At 39.3% G+C, this 19,780-nt stretch overlaps 1 protein-coding gene across 4 annotated transcripts; it reads left to right on the top strand.

Annotated features, from left to right (window-relative positions):
• Positions 1 to 698: 698 nt before the first annotated feature.
• On the top strand, positions 699 to 14,269 carry LOC127961728 (myozenin-2). Of its 4 annotated transcripts, XM_052560967.1 has the most exons (7): positions 707 to 1,077; positions 2,524 to 2,610; positions 4,941 to 5,124; positions 5,229 to 5,395; positions 5,495 to 5,600; positions 11,624 to 11,807; positions 12,932 to 14,269. In XM_052560967.1, exons 4-7 carry the CDS (start codon positions 5,237 to 5,239, stop codon positions 13,176 to 13,178), a joined length of 696 nt encoding a protein of 231 aa, XP_052416927.1. In that variant the 5' UTR covers positions 707 to 1,077; positions 2,524 to 2,610; positions 4,941 to 5,124; positions 5,229 to 5,236; the 3' UTR covers positions 13,179 to 14,269. The 4 variants fall into 4 exon arrangements, with proteins under 4 accessions (XP_052416925.1, XP_052416927.1, XP_052416928.1 ...); XM_052560965.1 differs by lacking the exon at positions 4,941 to 5,124 and having other exon boundaries at positions 699 to 1,077; XM_052560968.1 differs by lacking the exon at positions 707 to 1,077 and having other exon boundaries at positions 2,517 to 2,610.
• The last annotated feature ends 5,511 nt before the right edge of the window (positions 14,270 to 19,780 follow it).

Below are 19,780 nucleotides of genomic sequence, written 5' to 3'. Positions count from 1 at the left end.
ATTACTCTGGCCAAAGCAATGGGATTTGAGTGATTAACCTTGGGAAAAGAATTGCACTTCATTGTATTGAAGTTTAGCAACATATTTTGTTTTATTTATTTATTTATTTATTTTAACATTTTATATATTACTTGAAGCTAATATAAATCTAATAAAAGGACGCAAATGTATTTCAAGAGATACACTTTTTTCTTAACACATTTAAGTACAAATTCATTTTTCAAATGAATTTTAGTACACTTAAATGTGCACTTTATACTAATGTCAAATTGAAAATTTTATTTTAAAGTAGATTTCACATCATTGATTTAATAAACTTTTGTTGTGTTTTAAAGAACTACACTTATTTTGACTAACATGCTAAAGCAGATGTGAAATACTTGATTATATTTTATATAATTTTAACTGTAGAGTGATTTTCAATATTACATTTAATGTTATTATAATATATAATTCTTATAACAGTTGTAAATAAAGGAAAATGGAGTATGTTTTACAAGAAAATATTATTACAGTTTTTCTACTTCAATCTTGGCATTTCTTTGTGACAAATGTATGTGAATATATTTAAAATAAATACATGACATACAAATTTCAATAGAAATGACATGCACTCTATATATATATCATGTAAGTATATTGTAGTTTACCAAAAATACTTTTTATTCAGCCAAATTTAACCATATTTCAACATGCATTTGAAATATATATAAATACATATATAATAAATCTATTTCAAATGCATATATATATATTACACTCATTCACAGCAGAAATTAGGCCACTGACCACATTAACCAAAACTTAGGTGAGTGAACTGAAACCTAAGAATGAATGAACTGTGCAAACACAGTGAAGTCATAACCTGAGCAGACACCTGCTGTCTCCGTCACACTCAAAAGTGTCAACGCAAGTCTGTTTGTGTGTAATGATCAGTGCTATTTATAACTATATGCTAGTGAAATTGCACAGATCGCTCAGACACCCCTCCGCTTGGCCAGAGCCCCTCAGTCCTGCTCAGAGAGGAAAGCAGCACAGATCCAGACTGACCTCTCCACACAACCTTACCCGGCGCAGGTAAGAGGGACCCTTGGGGGGGAGTGTGTTCAAAGCGCTGATGACTGCCTTCATCTATAATGATGTACAGTAATGTCTCAAAGCAGTACAGTAAGGTCTTGGATGGAGCTGATTATGCTGGTCATATGTAATATCTGCGCACTGCTCAATTCAAATGTTACTGATTTTATTAATGTGAGAATGAACTGAAATGCTGAGGATGCTAAATAGTTTACACAGTACATCCTAACTAACAGATTTATTTTATGTATTTATTTATTTTTTATTTTTTTAAGAAATGCACTTTATTATATATATATTTTAATTGCACTTAATACAGAATTATTATAGTATTTTTAATTGATGTGCCAACTGAATGCAATGATTTCAGACACTTAACTGCATGTTATTTAATAACATGTATTATACTTTATATTAAATGCAGTTTTGACTCACTAAGTACATCTTTACATATATATAATTTCATAATTACTTTTCCTGTCTTTGAAATATGGTTAAAGTACTGCTGAATGTACTGACAAGCATTTACGGTGAACTAAAGCATTCTTTATTTAATGTACTTTCTATCGAAACTTGGATGTCATGTATTTAAATATATTTGTAATTATGCATTTGTAATGATGAATATTTACTATATATACTAAACCTATTCAAATTTAGTGTTTTAGTATGGTAGTCAACACATCAAAATAAGTACTTCGGCGTATGATTATTAAAACGATTAGTATTCTCTAAAGTGTAAATAGCATGGTACTACACATGCATATGGCATTCACTCATAAAATCATAATCATCAATGTACTTTTTATTTCATTATCGTCTTTGCAATTGGTGATTAGTTGTATATTGTTATAATATCTATCAATATTTGTAATTACCTTTTTATATTTGTGTGTATACTGTAAATACATTTCATTATTTTTTATTTCAGTTACTTTCAGTCATTTTAGAATTTCTTTCATCATATATTTATATTTTGTTGCATTGCAGTCTTATCTCAAATATCTTGTAACTTTATAAGTTTTAAATACTGATATCAACACTGGTGGGTAAGACAAGCTTTCCATTAAGATTTTGGTAGCATGGTTAGTGAACAGCATGTACAGTACAGTAATGGATGTGGACACAGATTCCCATCTTCTCCTGGGATGGTGTGACATCACACCCTTCGGCAGCGTCCTGTCCAGTTGGGTCTATATCAGGCGTATCGATTCACAGTCCCCCGCAGAACTGCACGGGAGCGCTGCCTTTGCTGGGCCGTCATGTTTAATTGCTCAGGGTTATTTAAAGGGATGTGCTAGTGTCAGCCTTTCAGCAGGTGTCACCCCGTCCACTGAACTATGAATGTGATTATGAGTTTGGTATGATGTGTATTGTTTGAAAAGGTGTGAGATTGCAAGGCGTAAAATGTAGGATACTCACATTCCCGTACTTTGTTTTCAACAGACAGCATGTCTCAGCATACTCTGATGTCAACACAGGAGAGGAAAATGCAGGCAGCTGCTATTTGTAGAGAGATCCATGCCACTGATGGTATGAGCAATGATTCATCACACACACACACACACACACACACACATATATATATATATATATATATATATATATATATATATATATATATATATATATATATATATATATATATATATATATATATATATATATACATATACATATACATAAATATACACTCACCTAAAGGATTATCAGGAACACCATACTAATATTGTGTTTGACCCCCTTTAGCCTTTCGAAATGTTGGCCCATATTGATAGGATAGCATCTTGCAGTTGATGGAGATTTGTGGGATGCACATCCAGGGCATGAAGCTCCCGTTCCACCACATCCTAAAGCTGCTCTGTTGGATTGAGATCTGGTGACTGTGAAGGCTATTTTATTACAGTGAACTCATTGTCATGTTCAAGAAGCAAATTTGAAATGATTTGAGCTTTGTGACATGGTGCATTATCCTGCTGGAAGTAGCCATTAGAGGATCGGTACATGGTGGTCATAAAGGGATGGACATGGTCAGAAACAATGCTCAGGTAGGCCGTGGCATTTAAACGGTGCCCAATTGGCACTAAGGGGCCTGAAGTGTGGCAAGAAAACATCCCCCACACCATTACACCACCACCAGCAGCCTGCACAGTGGTAACAAGGCATGATGGATCCATGTTCTCATTCTGTTTACGCCAAATTCTGACTCTACCATCTGAATGTCTCAACAGAAATCGAGACAAATCAGACCAGGCAACATTTTTCCAGTCTTCAACTGTCCAAGTTTAGTGAGATCGTGCAAACTGTAGCCTCTTTTTCCTATTTGTAGTGGAGATGAGTGGTACCCGGTGGGGTCTTCTGCTGTTGTAGCCCATCCGCCTCAAGGTTGTACGTGTTGTGGCTTCACGAAGGCTTTGCTAAATACTTCAATTGTAACGAGTGGTTATTTCAGTCAAAGTTGCTCTTCTATCAGCTTGAATCAGTCGGCCAATTCTCCTCTGACCTCTAGCATCAACAAGGCATTTTCGCCCACAGGACTGCCACATATTGGATGTTTTTCCGTTTTCACACCATTCTTCGTAAACCCTAGAAATGGTTGTGCGTGAAAAAATCCCAGTAACTGAGCAGACTGTGAAATACTCAGGCACCAACAACCATGCCATGCTCAAAATTGCTTAAATCACCTTTCTTTCCCATTCTGACATTCAGTTTGGGGTTCAGGTGATTGTCTTGACCAGGACCACACACACCTAAACGCATTGAAGCAACTGCCATGTGATTGGTTGATTAGATAATTGCATTAATGAGAAATTGAACAGGTGTTCCTAATAATCCTTTAGGTGAGTGTATATACACACAAACACACACACACACACACACACAATCCCAAATCGCATAGAGTGCATAAGCAGTGGGCTTTTTTAGAAAAGAAAATTCTAAAGATGACACAGAAGAATTATTTTTGCTTTTCTATTAATAATATGTAGTCATGTAATCAATAAAAAACTAACTGTACTGTGATTACAAAATGTGATATAATGTTATAACAAGTAATTTATTTATTTTATATTTTTTATCTGATTGTAATCAGTTATAACCCAGTGAATAAAACACAGATTATTGGAGAATGTTTCAAAAGAAAATACTTGGTATTTAAATTTTTCTAATTCAAAATTCAAAAGTTTTGGGGTCAGTAAGAATCTTTTTTTCTATGTGTGTATGTTTTTGTTTGTTGTGTTAATTTTTTATTTGTTTGTTTAATACAGCAAAAAACATAATATTGTCAAATGTTACAGTAAAAATTACAATACAATACTGATAATACATAATATGCTTTATACATAATATTTTTTTTCTATTTGAATATACTTCAAAATGTAATTTATTCCTGTGATGCAAAGCGAGAAAATACTTTTTTTTACATTTTTCAACTTTTTCCATGCAGTTGTGCTGCTTAATACGTTTGTTGAAAGCAAGAGTAAGTATTATTAGATACTTATTATTATTAGTTCAGATGCACAACATTTATTTGAAATACTTTTTTCTTTTTTGCAACATGTAAAAGTCTTTATTTTCATGTTTAATTAATACACAGATTTAATGCATCACTGATAAAGGCATTCAGGTCTTTCTTACATACATAATTACTTAGAAATAACCAGCTGACTTTTAATTGTCTCTCCAATTAATATAAACATTATAATACTCTCAACACAAACATACTAGGCTAATTATTGTATATTAAGCTATTAACATATGTTAAAACACTGTTATGGTTTGTGTGTTCACATTACTAGTGATTAGATTAGATCATCTCATCTGTAGAGATGTATTAGTACCGAGAGCAGCTAATCCTTTTGTAGTTGTCTGTTTGAAATTCTATTTCTGGGGTTGACTGCGAGAAGACGCTTGACAGCTGTAAGAACATACCAGCAGGATACATTTCCATCCTTTGATGATACGCATGTCAGAGCTCCCCCGAGTGACCCACCATCAGTAACAACTAAATTCAGGCCTAAATACAGCTATAATCAAAAACACAGTGTAGTGAGTATACTTCACTAGTTACTTGAAAAAGAAATCTGATTACATAACTAGTGTTACTTGTAATTCATTACCCCCAACACTGCTTACTCTTTACTCTTTTCCAGAACTAGAGATGGATTTGGGAAGGAAAGTTAGCGCACCGAAGGAGATCATGTTGGAGGAGCTTTCCTTGGCATCAAACAGGGGCTCTCGTCTGTTCAAGATGCGTCAGAAGCGCTCAGAGAAATACACCTTTGAAAGTGTTCAGAATGAAACCAACACACAGCACAATGTGAGTGTCATTTATTACACAGAAGGCCTGTGTGTTTATATACAATCTAAATAACCACTAATTGTCAATAGAGTCATGTTTCCATTTTTCTTTTCTCAGACTGACGCTCCAGGTCCTAGTGCTGAAACGACAAACAATTTAAGCAATGAAAGTCTTGGAGTTGACCAGATAGCCAATACACTCAACCCTGAGACTATTGCCCCAGGTTAGTCCACAGCATTTTATCTGTTCAATGCAATGTCCAAACTTAAAAAATGATGCGATAGGACATTTTGAAGAGCCACAGCAAATTGAGTCAAGATTGCTGTGGTCACTACAACTGAAAACCCCTCATAATTCTATTTTAAAAGTTTGCTCAAGGAATTTCTTTTGCACATGACCTAAAAAGGAACATTTTTATTTTATTTTATTTTATTTTGCTGTTGTTCTTTTAAAAATTACTATTTAAAAAAAGTATTTTAGGCAATTTTAAAATTTAATATTTACTAACAATAAAGGGTTTTTAATAAACCATAAATATTATTATGCAAATGTAATAATGTTTTACTAAAATGTTAAACATTTATGTCAATTTACATTTTATTTTATTTCATTTTATTTATTTATGTAATTTTTAATAAAAAAAAAATTTATTTTACAATTAAATTTTTAGTTTTTAGGAGATAATTTTTTTTGTTAAGCACTAAAAACCAAAACTAGCAATACAATACACTGATTTTGCCTCTTGACAATCGAGACTCGAAGTCTCAAAAACATTTTTTTAGTTTATTAGACAAAGTCTTGTACTAATGTGGTGTTTCTGATGATGTTTGATGGTCCAATGTGAGATATTTTTTTGCACCTCAAACAGAAGACATTATATAGTTTCTCATGGACTTAAAACATCTCTAAATCACAATCTTTATTTTTAACCAAGAAATAAAACTGTATGACTGAGGTAGATCAGTGACATGAATCCAGATTTGGAAATACTGTTTGTTTTTATTTTTATTTATTTAAATAATTTCAGTCAAGTTATATATTAAAGTACACTACAGAATTTAGAGGTGTTGGTGGTGCATGCTGATGTACATCTTGAGCATGTCATTCCTGTGAGAACAGTGGCCATAGTGCCCCAACAGGAAGCTAGTTAAGTGTTTCCTGTGTCGTTTAAGTGGTGTCTTAAACAGATCCTATCCTTATAACTGCCATGGCCTCATCTTGCCTTGGGGCTTAGCCCCCCTTCCTAGATCAGTGGATGAGCACGTATATACAGTGCGTCCTGCTATTTTAGTGACTTTGAAGCGTCATTTGGACGGGGAGGGGAAGATATGAAGACCAGCAGTTGAACTTTTGATGATAAATAAACAAGATTCAAATCAGATTAAGTCCCACATTGTGAGAGACAAAAGCCACTGGTATCACGCTATGCTGTTTTATTTTATTTTATTTTATTTTATTTTATTTTATTTTAGTTTAGTTTAGTTTAGTTTAGTTACTTATTTTTTAATTATATTTTATTTTATTTATATTTTAATTATATTTTATTACATTTAATTATAAATGTTTTATTTTATGTGTAAAAAGGGTTTAATGTTAAACAAATCCCATAAAATAAAGCTGTTAAATTGAAACCTTATTTTATTCTATTTTAATTTATTTTATTTTATTTTATCTGAGTGTCTATTTACACTGAGAGGTTTTTTTTTACACTAACTCCGCCCACCAATGATGACTGGTGTAGTCAACTCTACAAAAGATGATCATCAAACATCAGCTCCACTGTCAAAGATGGTAAAGTGTGTGCTTTTTGCGATCTGAGTTTGAACTTGCCTTTTGCCAAACTTTTTTCTCCCTTTTCAAATCTTATTTCACATCAGAAAGGCATTTATTTTCAATAAAAATAAAGAAAATAATCAAAAAGCTTAGATTAAAGTATGAAATTATCAATCAATCCATAACTACATCTACCGCCAAGCTAAGTGGACCAATGCAAGTGGAACCAATGCAAGTGGATTTTTCCGAACTCTCTGCCCAAAACCCCGCGCTGATAAATATGGAACACTTATAACCAAATAATCAGTCTTTCAAACTCCCTCTTACGCTAGAACTGAAGACATGTCCGTTTCAATAACAACAATGAACCTCATTCACAAGGATCTCGTCAAGAAATATCATATACCTCTTCAACCATGCAACCCACCCATCAAGATTAAAGCCATCAAGATACTTCCATTGGGGATGGAATATTTCACCAGACCAAGTCATTAACCCTTCAAGTTGGTTTATTTAACCAGGAATCCATATGTCATCGACTCTCCCAAGCACAAAGTAATCCTAGGATTTCCATGGCTGTCTATTCACGACCCTGTCATTTCCTGGCATCAGGGCGAGTCAGGGCATCAGGGCATCAAGTGGTCTGCTTTCTGTTAGAGTCATTGTCTTTCCCCAGTTCCCCAACCATGTTACACCACCAGCATTGAAAGTCCCATAAATAACAAGGCAGTTAATATTCCCCACTGTTATGACGATCTGGCATTTAGTTTTTAGTAAAACCAAAGCTACGCAATTACCACCTCATCACCCCTGGGACTGTACTATTGATTCACTTCCCAATGCCATGCCACCAAAGAGTAAAATTTACCCTTTATCCAGAACTGAGACCCAAGCCATAGAGGAATATATTGAGGAGGCCCTAAGTTCAGGATTTATTCGGCCCTCTACGTCACCAGCTGCAGCAGGGTTCTTCTTTGTAGAGAAAAAAGATGGACTGAAGCCATGTATTGATTACTGAGGACTAAATAATGTCACCGTAAAATTCCGATAACCCCTGACACTGGTTCTTTCAGCGCTAGAACAGCTCCGTGAAGCTACAATAAACACCAAACTCGACCTACTGAGTGTAAATAACCTGATTTTCAATTAAAGAGGGCAACGAATGAATATCAGGTCATGCCGTATGGACCTGCCAACGCTCCGGCTGTCTTCCAATCATTCATCAATGACATTTCCAGAGACCTCCTAAACCTGTACACAATAGCCTACATTGATGACATCTTGATCTACTCGAATTCAGAAGAAGAACATATCAACCATGTCAGGACAATTCTCACTCGACTCCTAAAGAATCAACTGTATGCCAAGGATGAGAAGTGTGAGTTTCATGTTAGACAGACAGCATTTCTGGGTTACCACATCAGTCAAGGAAGTTCTCAAGGAAGTTATCTGAAGATGAAAGAAAATATGATGTTGTAAATAAGGAACTATTGTCCATGAAAGCAGCCATTGAACAACGGAGACACTGGTTAGAGGGAGCAGTCCATCCTTTCCAGGTGATCACTAACCACAAGAACCTGGAATAGATCAAAGGTGCTAAGAGACTCAAGCTCGCTGGTCCCTCTTCTTCACCCGATTCCAGTTCACTGTGACCTATTGTCCTGGCAGCAAGAACAGTAAGGCGGATGCTCTCTTCAGACAGTATGATCTTCCTCTCGACAGCCATACCCCAGAATGCATACTTCCCCCGTCTGTAGTCATCGCCCCGATTACCTGGGATATCATGGAAGAAACGTGAACAGCTCCAAGAAGCAGCCCCTGCCAATTACTGACCTAATAACCACTATGTTCCACAAAGTCTACATCACCGGATGATGCAATGGGTCCACACCTCTATCAGCTCTGGCCACCCTGGAATATCTTGCACACTGCATCTACTTCGCAAATCATTTTGCTGGCCCTCAATGTCCAACAATATCAATGCTTATGTTAAAGCCTGCAAAGTCTGTGCACAATCCAAGACCCCCAAGGAGTTACCATCAGGACTCCATCAACCACTGCCCATTCCACAACGTCCCTGTTCACATCTCTCCATTGACTTTGTCACTGACTTACCTTTGTCCAATGGTTCCACTGCCACCCTAGTTATCATAGACTCTAAGTCATAGACTCTAATTCATGTCGTTTGGTCCCCTTAAAAGGAATCCCCACAGCCATGGAAACCGCACAGGCAATGTTTCATCACGTGTTCCGGAATTATGGCATCCCAGAAGACATCGTCAGTGACAGAGGTACTCAGTTCACATCCCAAGTTTGGAGGGCTTTCTGCAAGCACCTTGACATTAACGTAAGTCTAACATCAAATTATCCACAATCAAATGGACAGGTTGTACGGCTAAACCAAGAACTGGGCGATAGCTCTGATACTGCAGCCGAGAACAGCATTGGTGGTCGATTTCCTTCCATGGGCAGAATTGCGCAAAATTTACTGACTCGCTCATCAACAGGCCTGACTCATTTGCAGTGTGTCCTGGGCTATCAACTCGCTATGTTCCCGTGGTCTGAGTGAGTGAGTGAAGTGACATACAGCCAAGCCACACAGCAGTGAACACACACAAACCGTGAACACACACCTAGAGCAGTGGGCAGCCATTTATGCAACAGTGCCCGGGGAGCAGTTGGGGGTTCGGTCCCTTGCTCAGGGGCACCTAAGTCGTGTTTTTGCTAGCCCGAACCTTGAATCCACAATCTTAGGGTTAGGAGTCATACTCTCTAACCACTAGGCCATGACTTCCCCTGGTGAATCCTCATCGGTCCCTGCCGTGGATGACTGGATTAGACGTAGTGAGGGGTGGTGGGTACCTTCAACGAGCTGTGTGAGTACAGTAACTCCAGGCCAGCAAGCAACAACAGCCACACCCTCCCTACCAACCAGCACAGTGGGTCTAGCTTCCTCAATTTTCGGCTACCAGGCAGGAAGCTCAGCCAAAGGTATGTTGGTCCTTTCAAGATTCTCAGAAGAATTAATGAGGTCATATACCAATTAGAGCTTCCTGCTAATTATCGTATCTCTCCATCGTTTCATGTTTCGCAACTAAAACTGGTCCACCCGGATGCTGACCCTAAACGTGAGACTCTGGAACCACCACTGGAAGGGCTATGGACCTGAGGAGAGGTCATGGGTAGCTGCCAGCGACATTCTCGATCCCTCTCTCACAGAGGAATTTTATAGAGCCAGACCATATTGACCAGCGCCACGACCACGGGGGCGTCCGCAACGATTGCCAGGAGGCATTCATAGGGGAGGGGATTCTTTGACACCGCACCAGCAGGGGGAGCCCTCGCCTGAGTACTGACTGTTTACTGCTCCCTCTGCTTCTGCAGTTATTTCCTTTTTGTCTGTATTAAACAAGAGTCAGCATGCTCGTCTCTGCCTTCTGACCTTCTTAAGGCCAATTACTTTTTCTGTGTCACTAGTCAGCAAGCCTAAGCTGCCTCCTTATGAGAATTATTTTATAGCTCATCAGCGTCAGCTCAATGCCCCATGAAAAAAGTATTTAAAAACAAATTCCGCCTGCTGTTATTAAAGTTTCTCTGAGGTTCGTTGAACTGCCCAGACCCTCAGCGCTGAAACTCATGTGTTTTGTGCTACTTCCTTGAGGCCGATAAACTCGAGAAGGAGACTGTCCTCAGCATGAGGCTGATGTGTGACAGAACACCCTCATTATGTAACTCTTGTTCTGGGTTGCTGGCCCTGCCAGTGAACTGAGGTTTGAGGGATACAAATTTTGAAGGGTCACCCTGTATTCTTCCACAGCATGTTTTTGGACCTTGTGAAGCCTTTCACTTCTTTTACTTGGTTTCTAGTTTCTTTTATGCTTCACTAACAATGCAAGAAAAAAGGGATCAATTCAAAGCTGCACTGGAACAGTAATGCTGCTCTTTGTCTAACATTATGAAAGAATACATGTGGTCAAGTCACTTTTATTTAAGCGATAGCTCACAAAATAATGAAAATAATGCATCAACAGAAACGTAGTGTTAATAGTTAGAACTGGTACCTAAACTAAAGTATTACCAAAAAAATAAAAATAAAAATAATAACAACAAATTGTAAAAGTTTAATTGTCTTTAATAAAATCTAATTTAAAGCTTTACCTTATAGTACATTTTAAATCATGCGTTAAAGAAGTACACTTTACACTAAAGCACATGTAAAGCACTGGATTGTATTTTTAATCTATTTTACGTATTTTATTATTTATGTTTAATTCTATTGATGTTACATCAGTAGAAATTACATTGAAGTGTGTTTTAGTTTTAGTAATTCCATTTAATAGACATTCAAACTATAATACATGTTCATTTATCAAGCGTATGAAAACATTGCATTTTGTATATTCTTTTAAAATATACTTATTTTGAGTTCATGTACTACATCATATAATCAAGCTTTTTTCATGTGTTCAATAGGTTACGGTGTTCCCTTGAAGGATGTTCCAGCAGAGAAGTTCAACTGTACAGCAATGCCCAGATCCTACCAGTCGCCCTGGGAACAGGCCCTCATTAGTGACCCCTCTCTGGCCGAAACGCTGGTCACCTGCATGCCTGAGCCCCAAACCAGACAAGAGATTCCTCAATATAAGAGCTTCAACAGGTCAGAAAAATTATATAGAATTATTTTTTTCACAATATTTTTAATACATTTTAATAAATTAACCAATGGTCCTTTTCTACAAACCAAACAAGAGATGCATCTCCATTGTTAATCTAGCAATGTTTTTTGTTTAAATATATATAGCTGCTTCTTTTACTAACTGTGTTTGAATCATCTAATGAATATTTATTTTAAAATCCAGTACATACTGGTGTTGTTTTAGTATTATTTATGTGTATTTATTCATATTTTTTAATTACTATTTATTTAAATATTTTCAGTTTTCGTTATAATTTTAGTCTCTGTTTTAATATATTTTTTTATATATATTTTTTAAATATCTTTACATTAGCCAAAGTGTATTTATATTTAAATTTTAGCCATTTTAGTATTTTTTCTTTCTTTTTTTTTCTTTTTTTTTTTTTTTTTTGGTTTGTTGAAAATTTCATTATTTAATCTAATATTTATATTCTTAAACCATTTTTAATAGTTTTAGTTAACAATAATGACACTGGTGGTGATGTTTACAGTACATTTATTATTATACTGGACCATTCTGTTATTTAAATATTTTCATTTTTTATTTTTTTATAATTATGTATTTTTATTTTTATATTTATATTTTTTATTTCAGTTTTATTATTTTTGTTATTTTGTCTTTTTATTAATTTTTTTTAAATAATTTTAAATAAGACAAAATTTATTTCTATTTCAACTTTTTTTTTCTCAATTTTAAGTAGTTTTAGTTAACAATAATAACATTGGTGCTGATTATGTTTACAGTAGATTATTACAATGGACCATTCTGTTTTGTAAAGCCCACTTTTCATTAATTTCTCATTTGTAATAAAAAATAATAATAGGCCTTTTTTTCTCTTCGATTATTCTGTTGCATATGCAAACATGTTTATAAATGCATGTTGAATTTTTAAGAATGTTTGCCAAATGTTGGAAAATGTCCTCGTTTTCTAGCAATATTTGATTTAGAGTCAATCAATAAGATACCTTTACCTAAAATGTTGCTGGGTTTGTTTTATATTCCACACCTTTTGTTGTAAGACTGTTTTTGTTGCATCATCTGGCAAACCCATAAGCGTTCATATACTCCTCTCCTCTAATTGAAGGGTGGCTATTCCATTCGGTGGTTTCGGGAAGGCACCCAAAGCCCCTGTTAAATCTTTTGATGTGAACAACAGCCTCCCCAGTCCAAGCCCCAAGCCTGCAGCACCTGCTCCGGTCAACCGGCCCACCTTCAACAGAACGGCCTCGGGCTGGGTGACTGACAGCGCTCCTCTCATGCTTCCCAGCATCCTTCTTGAGCCCATTTCATCCATGTCTTCCACATTTATCCCCGAATCCGATGAACTCTGAGTGTTATCCTTGTTTTTGTGAGCTTCACTGTCACTGAAAAATACACTGGTCAAATGGAATTGATTTGGAATAATTAAGAAAAAAATAAATCTCTGGCTGCCTTTTTTTTTTTGTGAAAAGATACAGTAAAAAGAGTAATATTTTGAAATAGTATTACAATTTAAAAGAACTGTTTTCTACTTGAATAACTGTTAATCTATCATTTATTCCTGTAATGTTAAGATGAATTTACAGCATCATTACTCCAGTCTTCGGTGTCACATGATCCTTCAGAAATCATTCTGATATTGCTTGCAAAATAAAGATTTCTTATTATTTTCTATGTTGAAAACAGCTGTGTTTGTGAACTGTGATACACTACCCTTAAAATATTGAGCAAGGTGAAATTGAAAGAAATGTATAATTTAGTATTTTTTATCAAATAAATGCAGCCCTTCTGAGCATTAGAAACTTACAAAACATCTTTAAAAAGATCTGGAATATATTTTGACTAATACAAAAGTGGTACAAAAGCTGTCACTAGGGTGGTATCCTTTCGAAAGGTGCACCTGTGTACCTTATTTACCCCTAACAATGCATATTAGTACCACAAAGGTGCGTATTAGTACTTTTTAAAAATGCACTGGCACAGAGACTGTCACGGTAGGAAATCCAGTGTTTCCTCCGTGTCATGTTTTGTGGTTGTTTTTGTACTTACGTTGTCTCCATGTGCTCGTTTAGTTGATTGTGGTCACCTGGGTGTTGATTGTCTCGCTCCAGCTGATCCTCATCACCCCTCAGCTACATATACTCACCTCTCTCTCTGTCTGTTGTCAGATCCTCACTCATGTTGCAGTCTCCCTGTTGGATTACCGTCTCCCGTGTTAGTGTTCTGGATTGTGTTCGTGTTGTCGTCTTCGTGTGAGTGTTCCGGTCACTTCCTGGTTTCATCCATTGACCGTCCACACCGTCACCACCGACTTCACCATCCAGCACTTCTCACGCCACTGTAGACCTTCCGTCACCATTGCCCACATCCTGGACTGTGCCTTCATCTTTCAGTTTCGCTGTATTTTCTACCATCAATAAACAACCATTCTAATTACCTGCAATTGCTTCCTCCTCTCTTACGAGCCGTCACAGTAGGATCTGAACATCATGGAAGCAGCAGGCAATCGCTCCCCATCTCATCTAGAGGACATTCTGCAGAGAGTCGGGGATCGTATGGAGCGCCAAGACAAGGCGATAGATGAGATGGGTCGAGCCTTCCAAGCAATGGTGACGAAGGTGTCCGAGCTCGCTCTCCAGGCTCAACAGCAACAACAACCGCCACCCGCTGCGCCTCCCAGGCCACCCACACCGCCGATCGTCTCCGGAGGGATTTCCCACCCCGAACCACGCCTCCCCATTCCTGAGAAATACGCGGGTGAGCCAAACTTTTGTCGATCATCTCTGTCACATTGTTCTCTACACTTCGCCTTACAGCTCCGCACGTTCACCACCGAGGAGATGAAGGTGGCTTTCGTCTTGTCCCTACTGACGGGGAGGGCTGCCCTCTGGGGAACGGCGGTGTGGGAGAACCAGGACAGCTGCTGTGCATCGTTCCACACCCTTTCGGTGGAGATGAGACGAGTCTTCGACCGCTCCGTCGCCGGGAGGGAGGCGGCTAGACTTCTCACGGATCTACGCCAGGAAGAGAGGTCCGTATCCGACTATGCCATCGAGTTCCGCACCCTGGCGGCGGAGTGTAAGTGGAACAAAGAGGCGCAGTGGGATCACTTCCTGCATGGGTTGGCTGACCGCATCCAACAGGAGATCCGCGCCGCTGAACTCCCTACTTCTCTCAATGGTCTTATTGACTTCACCATCAGGATAGACAACCGACTCGACCAAGCCGACAGACGGAGGGGGAGAGTTGTTCTCGCGACCAGACCGGAGGCTCAGCGTCAGCGCTCAGAAGTTGCGGTCAGCCCACCTGGAGATTCTGAACCCATGCAGGTGGGGCGAGCTCGGCTCTCCCGGGAGGAGAGGATCAGGCGGAGATCCCTGGGACTGTGTTTATACTGTGGCAGCCAAGAACATCACATCCAGCGCTGTCCGGTAAAAGACCAAGCCCGATAGTAAAACCGAGGCTACTATCGGGTGGGATCTCTGCCAAGAAGACCTCATCTACATCGACACTCCTTCCGGTGAGTCTACGGTGGTCTACCCACGCACTTAATCTTCACGCTTTGGTGGATTCTGGGGCCAAGGGCAGTTTCATGGACTGCAAATTCGCCAGGAAGCTCAACATTCCTCTCACCTCCCTCAAACACCCCATTGCACCTTTTGCACTCAACGGACACAAACTGCCGATCATCACACAGACCACTCTACCGGTTTCGCTCATCACAGCTGGCAACCATACGGAAGAGATGTCATTCTTCATCACGGACTCACCTCTATCCCCCATTGTTCTCGGTCACACCTGGCTCCAGAAACACAACCCAAGGATCGATTGGCTTCTCGGATCTGTGGTTAGCTGGAGCGAGGAATGTCATTTGTCTTGTCTTTTGTCTGCTGGTGTTAATGTTTCTGAGTCTGTGTTTCAGGGGGAGGCAGTGGATTTGGCTAACGTGCCCGCGGAGTACCACGACCTGAGGGAGGTGTTCAGTAAGTCTCGGGCTGATTCTCTTCCTCCTCATCGTCCCTATGACTGTGCGATAGAGTTATTGCCAGGTACTTCTCCGCCTAAGGGCAAGTTATATTCCTTGTCTATTCCTGAGACGGCGGCCATGGAGAAATATATATCCCGTTAGCGGGGGCGGGATTCTTTTTTGTGGGAAAGAAGGACGGATCCTTACGACCTTGCATTGACTACCGAGGTGGGGGTAGGAGCAGTGTTGTCCCAGCGCGCATCCTCAGACGAAAAGGTTCATCCTTGTGCGTATTATTCTCACCGTTTATCCCCTGCGGAGGTTAATTATGACATTGGTAATCGAGAGTTGTTGGCAGTCAAACTTGCACTGGAAGAATGGCGTCACTGGCTTGAAGGGTCGGGTGTACCCTTCATTGTATGGACGGACCATAAGAATCTCGAATACATTAGAACCGCCAAAAGACTTAACTCCAGGCAGGCTCGGTGGGCATTATTTTTCGGTCGTTTCGATTTTACACTTTCTTACCGGCCGGGTTCCAAAAACATCAAACCCGATGCTTTATCCCGTCTTTTTGAGCGTTCCGATCGTACTGCTACTCCCGAGCCCATTTTACCGGGGACCATCATTATCTCCGCGCTCAGATGGGAGGTCGAATCAAAGGTTTTGACTGCCTTAGAAGGGGTAACGCCCCCGGCTCGTTGCCCACCGAACCGATTGTTTGTGCCGGAGGGGTTACGGTCAGACGTTCTCCAGTGGGGTCATTGTTCCAGTGTTGCTTGTCACCCAGGGGTTAGTAGAACTAGGTTTCTAGTCATGCAACGATTTTGGTGGCCTGGTATGGCTCGTGACGTCCACGACTTCGTCTTGGCTTGTTCGGTTTGCGCTATTGGGAAGACTTCCAATCGACCTCCAGAGGGGTTACTCTTACCGCTGTCTGTCCCTTCGAGACCCTGGTCCCACATCTCGCTAGATTTCATTACCGCCCTCCCGCCCTCTAAGGGCAATACGGTGATTATAACCGTAGTGGACCGGTTCTCGAAGACGACTCATTTCATTCCCTTGCCCAAATTGCCATCAGCCAAGGAAACAGCGGTAGCTGTCATTGACCACGTCTTCCGTATACATGGCCTTCCGACAGACGTGGTTTCTGACAGGGGTCCCCAATTTGTGTCCAGATTTTGGCGAGAATTCTGTAAATTGTTAGGAGCGACTGTTAGTCTTTCGTCCGGGTTCCATCCCCAGAGCAATGGTCAAACCGAGCGAGCCAATCAGGATGTCGAAAGGGTTTTGCGATGTTTGGTTTCCAATAATCCTTCGTCCTGGTGTCAGCAACTCTCAATTGTGGAGTACGCACACAATTCTTTGCCAGTGTCATCTACGGGCATGTCTCCATTTAAGTGTAGTTTAGGGTACCAACCACCTAATTTTGTCAGTACGGAATCCGAGGTTTCGGTCCCCTCCGCACACGCACTAGTCCAGAGGTGTCACCGCACCTGGACCAGAGCTCGCAGAGCTCTGCTCCAGGCTAGGTCGCGCACCAAGGCTAAGGCCGATCGCCACCGGTCGAAGCCTCCCCGTTACGTCGTCGGTCAAAGAGTGTGGCTTTCTACCCAGAATATTCCTATGCGTTCCGTTTCTAACAAACTTGCTCCCAAATTTATTGGCCCGTTTTCTATTACCAAAATTATTAATCTGGTAACCGTGCGTCTTAGCCTTCCTCCGGCGTACAGGAGGATTCATCCCGTGTTCCATGTGTCCAAAATTAAATCGGTGATTTCTTCCCGTCTTAATCCGCCTGCCCCGGTTCCCCCCCCGCCTCGTCTCGTTAATGGGGAAACCACCTATTCGGTTAATCGTATTCTGGACTCTAGACGGAGGGGACGCGGATTTCAGTACTTGGTGGATTGGGAGGGTTACGGTCCGGAGGAGAGAAGCTGGGTTCCTGCTCAGGACATATTGGATCACCACCTTATAGATGATTACAATCTACAGGTAAAGCAGACTGGGAACGTCAGGTGACGTCCTAGGGGAGAGGGTACTGTCACGGTAGGAAATCCAGTGTTTCCTCCGTGTCATGTTTTGTGGTTGTTTTTGTACTTACGTTGTCTCCATGTGCTCGTTTAGTTGATTGTGGTCACCTGGGTGTTGATTGTCTCGCTCCAGCTGATCCTCATCACCCCTCAGCTACATATACTCACCTCTCTCTCTGTCTGTTGTCAGATCCTCACTCATGTTGCAGTCTCCCTGTTGGATTACCGTCTCCCGTGTTAGTGTTCTGGATTGTGTTCGTGTTGTCGTCTTCGTGTGAGTGTTCCGGTCACTTCCTGGTTTCATCCATTGACCGTCCACACCGTCACCACCGACTTCACCATCCAGCACTTCTCACGCCACTGTAGACCTTCCGTCACCATTGCCCACATCCTGGACTGTGCCTTCATCTTTCAGTTTCGCTGTATTTTCTACCATCAATAAACAACCATTCTAATTACCTGCAATTGCTTCCTCCTCCTGACGAGCCGTCACAGAGACATCTTTTATTTCTGTGGCTATTGGTATAGTGGATTTCTTTTCTTTGTATTATTGAGCTGATGCCACCCAAAGCCTAGAAGTGCTTGACATTACGCTCATATAAACCTGTAAATATGTATTTATAAAGGGCTGTGACATTTTTTGGCATTAACACAATTGATTTAAAAAAATGCACTAGTAAATATAAATCCAGCAGTGCATGGCATGCCTACTGTATGCTTGTGTCAGTTTTTTTTACACTATCAAGGTTAGAGTCTCCAGGGCCGACAAATTGAATCTGTTTTCCTGACGCAGCTGAGATGAGTGATGAGTCTTGTGCGTTCGATCAGACAGTCGCTGATGGGCACAGCTCATGTCCGTCACCGCTCAACTTCAGCCTCAGCTCTGTCTGTACTCAACCCAAAACACATGCAATGCCAGAAAAGTGAAAATGAGCTGATAAAGAAGCAGCTTGCTCTCTGGGATATTTGACCACGATTTCTGAGATCAATAATTTTTGAATAATTAACCCTTGTCCTTGAAACCTATTTCTTACGTGTGAGGCTAGTTTAATGTACAGTACTTCACATCACTGTTTGGTCTCTGTCATCTCACATAATAAAATCATTCAAATTTAAATCAACATTTTGTGCCATTATTGTTTATTTATTTGTTAGCTGTGTAATAAGCGAGATGATGTATGTATAGTACTCAGCCTGTTATTATGACAAAATAACCCCCTTCTGAGTGATACCTCTTTGGACATCAAGGTATTAAAGAAACAGTTTACCCAAAAAATTTAAGACATTTGGTATTGCATCATTTGATCACCAATGTATGCGCTGCAGTTGATGGGTGCCGTCAGAATGAGAGTCAATCAGTGGATAAAAACATCACAATAATCCACAAGTACCCCACACTCAAATCTCCAATGCATAATAAAATCTTGGGAAGTGAAAAGCTGCATGTTTGTAAGAATTAAAACCATCACAATGTTTTTTATCTTCAAACCGTTTCTTCTAGCCAAAATGCCATAACCCATAATAATGCTTCCTACCATGAAAACGAGAAAACCTTTTGTTATTTTGTAATTTAATGAGACAATAAATAACTAGGTCATGGGAATTTCAAATCCAATTTAAATTTCTTGAATAGTGGCATTTGTTGTAATGATAATTATGAATTACTCAAATTTTTATTCCATTTATTTTTTTAATTACTAAAAATCGTAATTATATATATTTTAAAAAATTATTATTAAAAAAATTATAATAATTCTCAAAGGTCCTGACTTTTTTCATTCATTATTATTATTATTATTATTATTATTATTATTATTAAAAAAATAATTGTCAAAAATCAGCTTCTGCCACAGTGCTCATTTTTAACCCACTGCAAGCTTCAGCATTCATGTAGGCTGTGTAAAGGTGAGCACGTGTGTCAACCATACAGTGCATCATTTATTATCCAGTTAGA

The sequence above is a fragment of the Carassius gibelio genome, chromosome B7 (genome assembly GCF_023724105.1).
Source record: "Carassius gibelio isolate Cgi1373 ecotype wild population from Czech Republic chromosome B7, carGib1.2-hapl.c, whole genome shotgun sequence".
NCBI classification, from domain to species: domain Eukaryota; kingdom Metazoa; phylum Chordata; class Actinopteri; order Cypriniformes; family Cyprinidae; genus Carassius; species Carassius gibelio.
This window is presented reverse-complemented; position numbering and strand designations above follow the sequence as displayed.

Bases quoted from the DNA above. Each gene is read 5' to 3' on its own strand.
- LOC127961728 (XM_052560965.1), top strand. From the start codon at position 2,529: ATGTCTCAGCATACTCTGATGTCAACACAGGAGAGGAAAATGCAGGCA. The intron at 5,601-11,623 runs GTTAGTCCACAG...TGTGTTCAATAG, and splicing joins CCCTGAGACTATTGCCCCAG to GTTACGGTGTTCCCTTGAAG. The intron at 11,808-12,931 runs GTCAGAAAAATT...CTCTAATTGAAG, and splicing joins CAATATAAGAGCTTCAACAG to GGTGGCTATTCCATTCGGTG.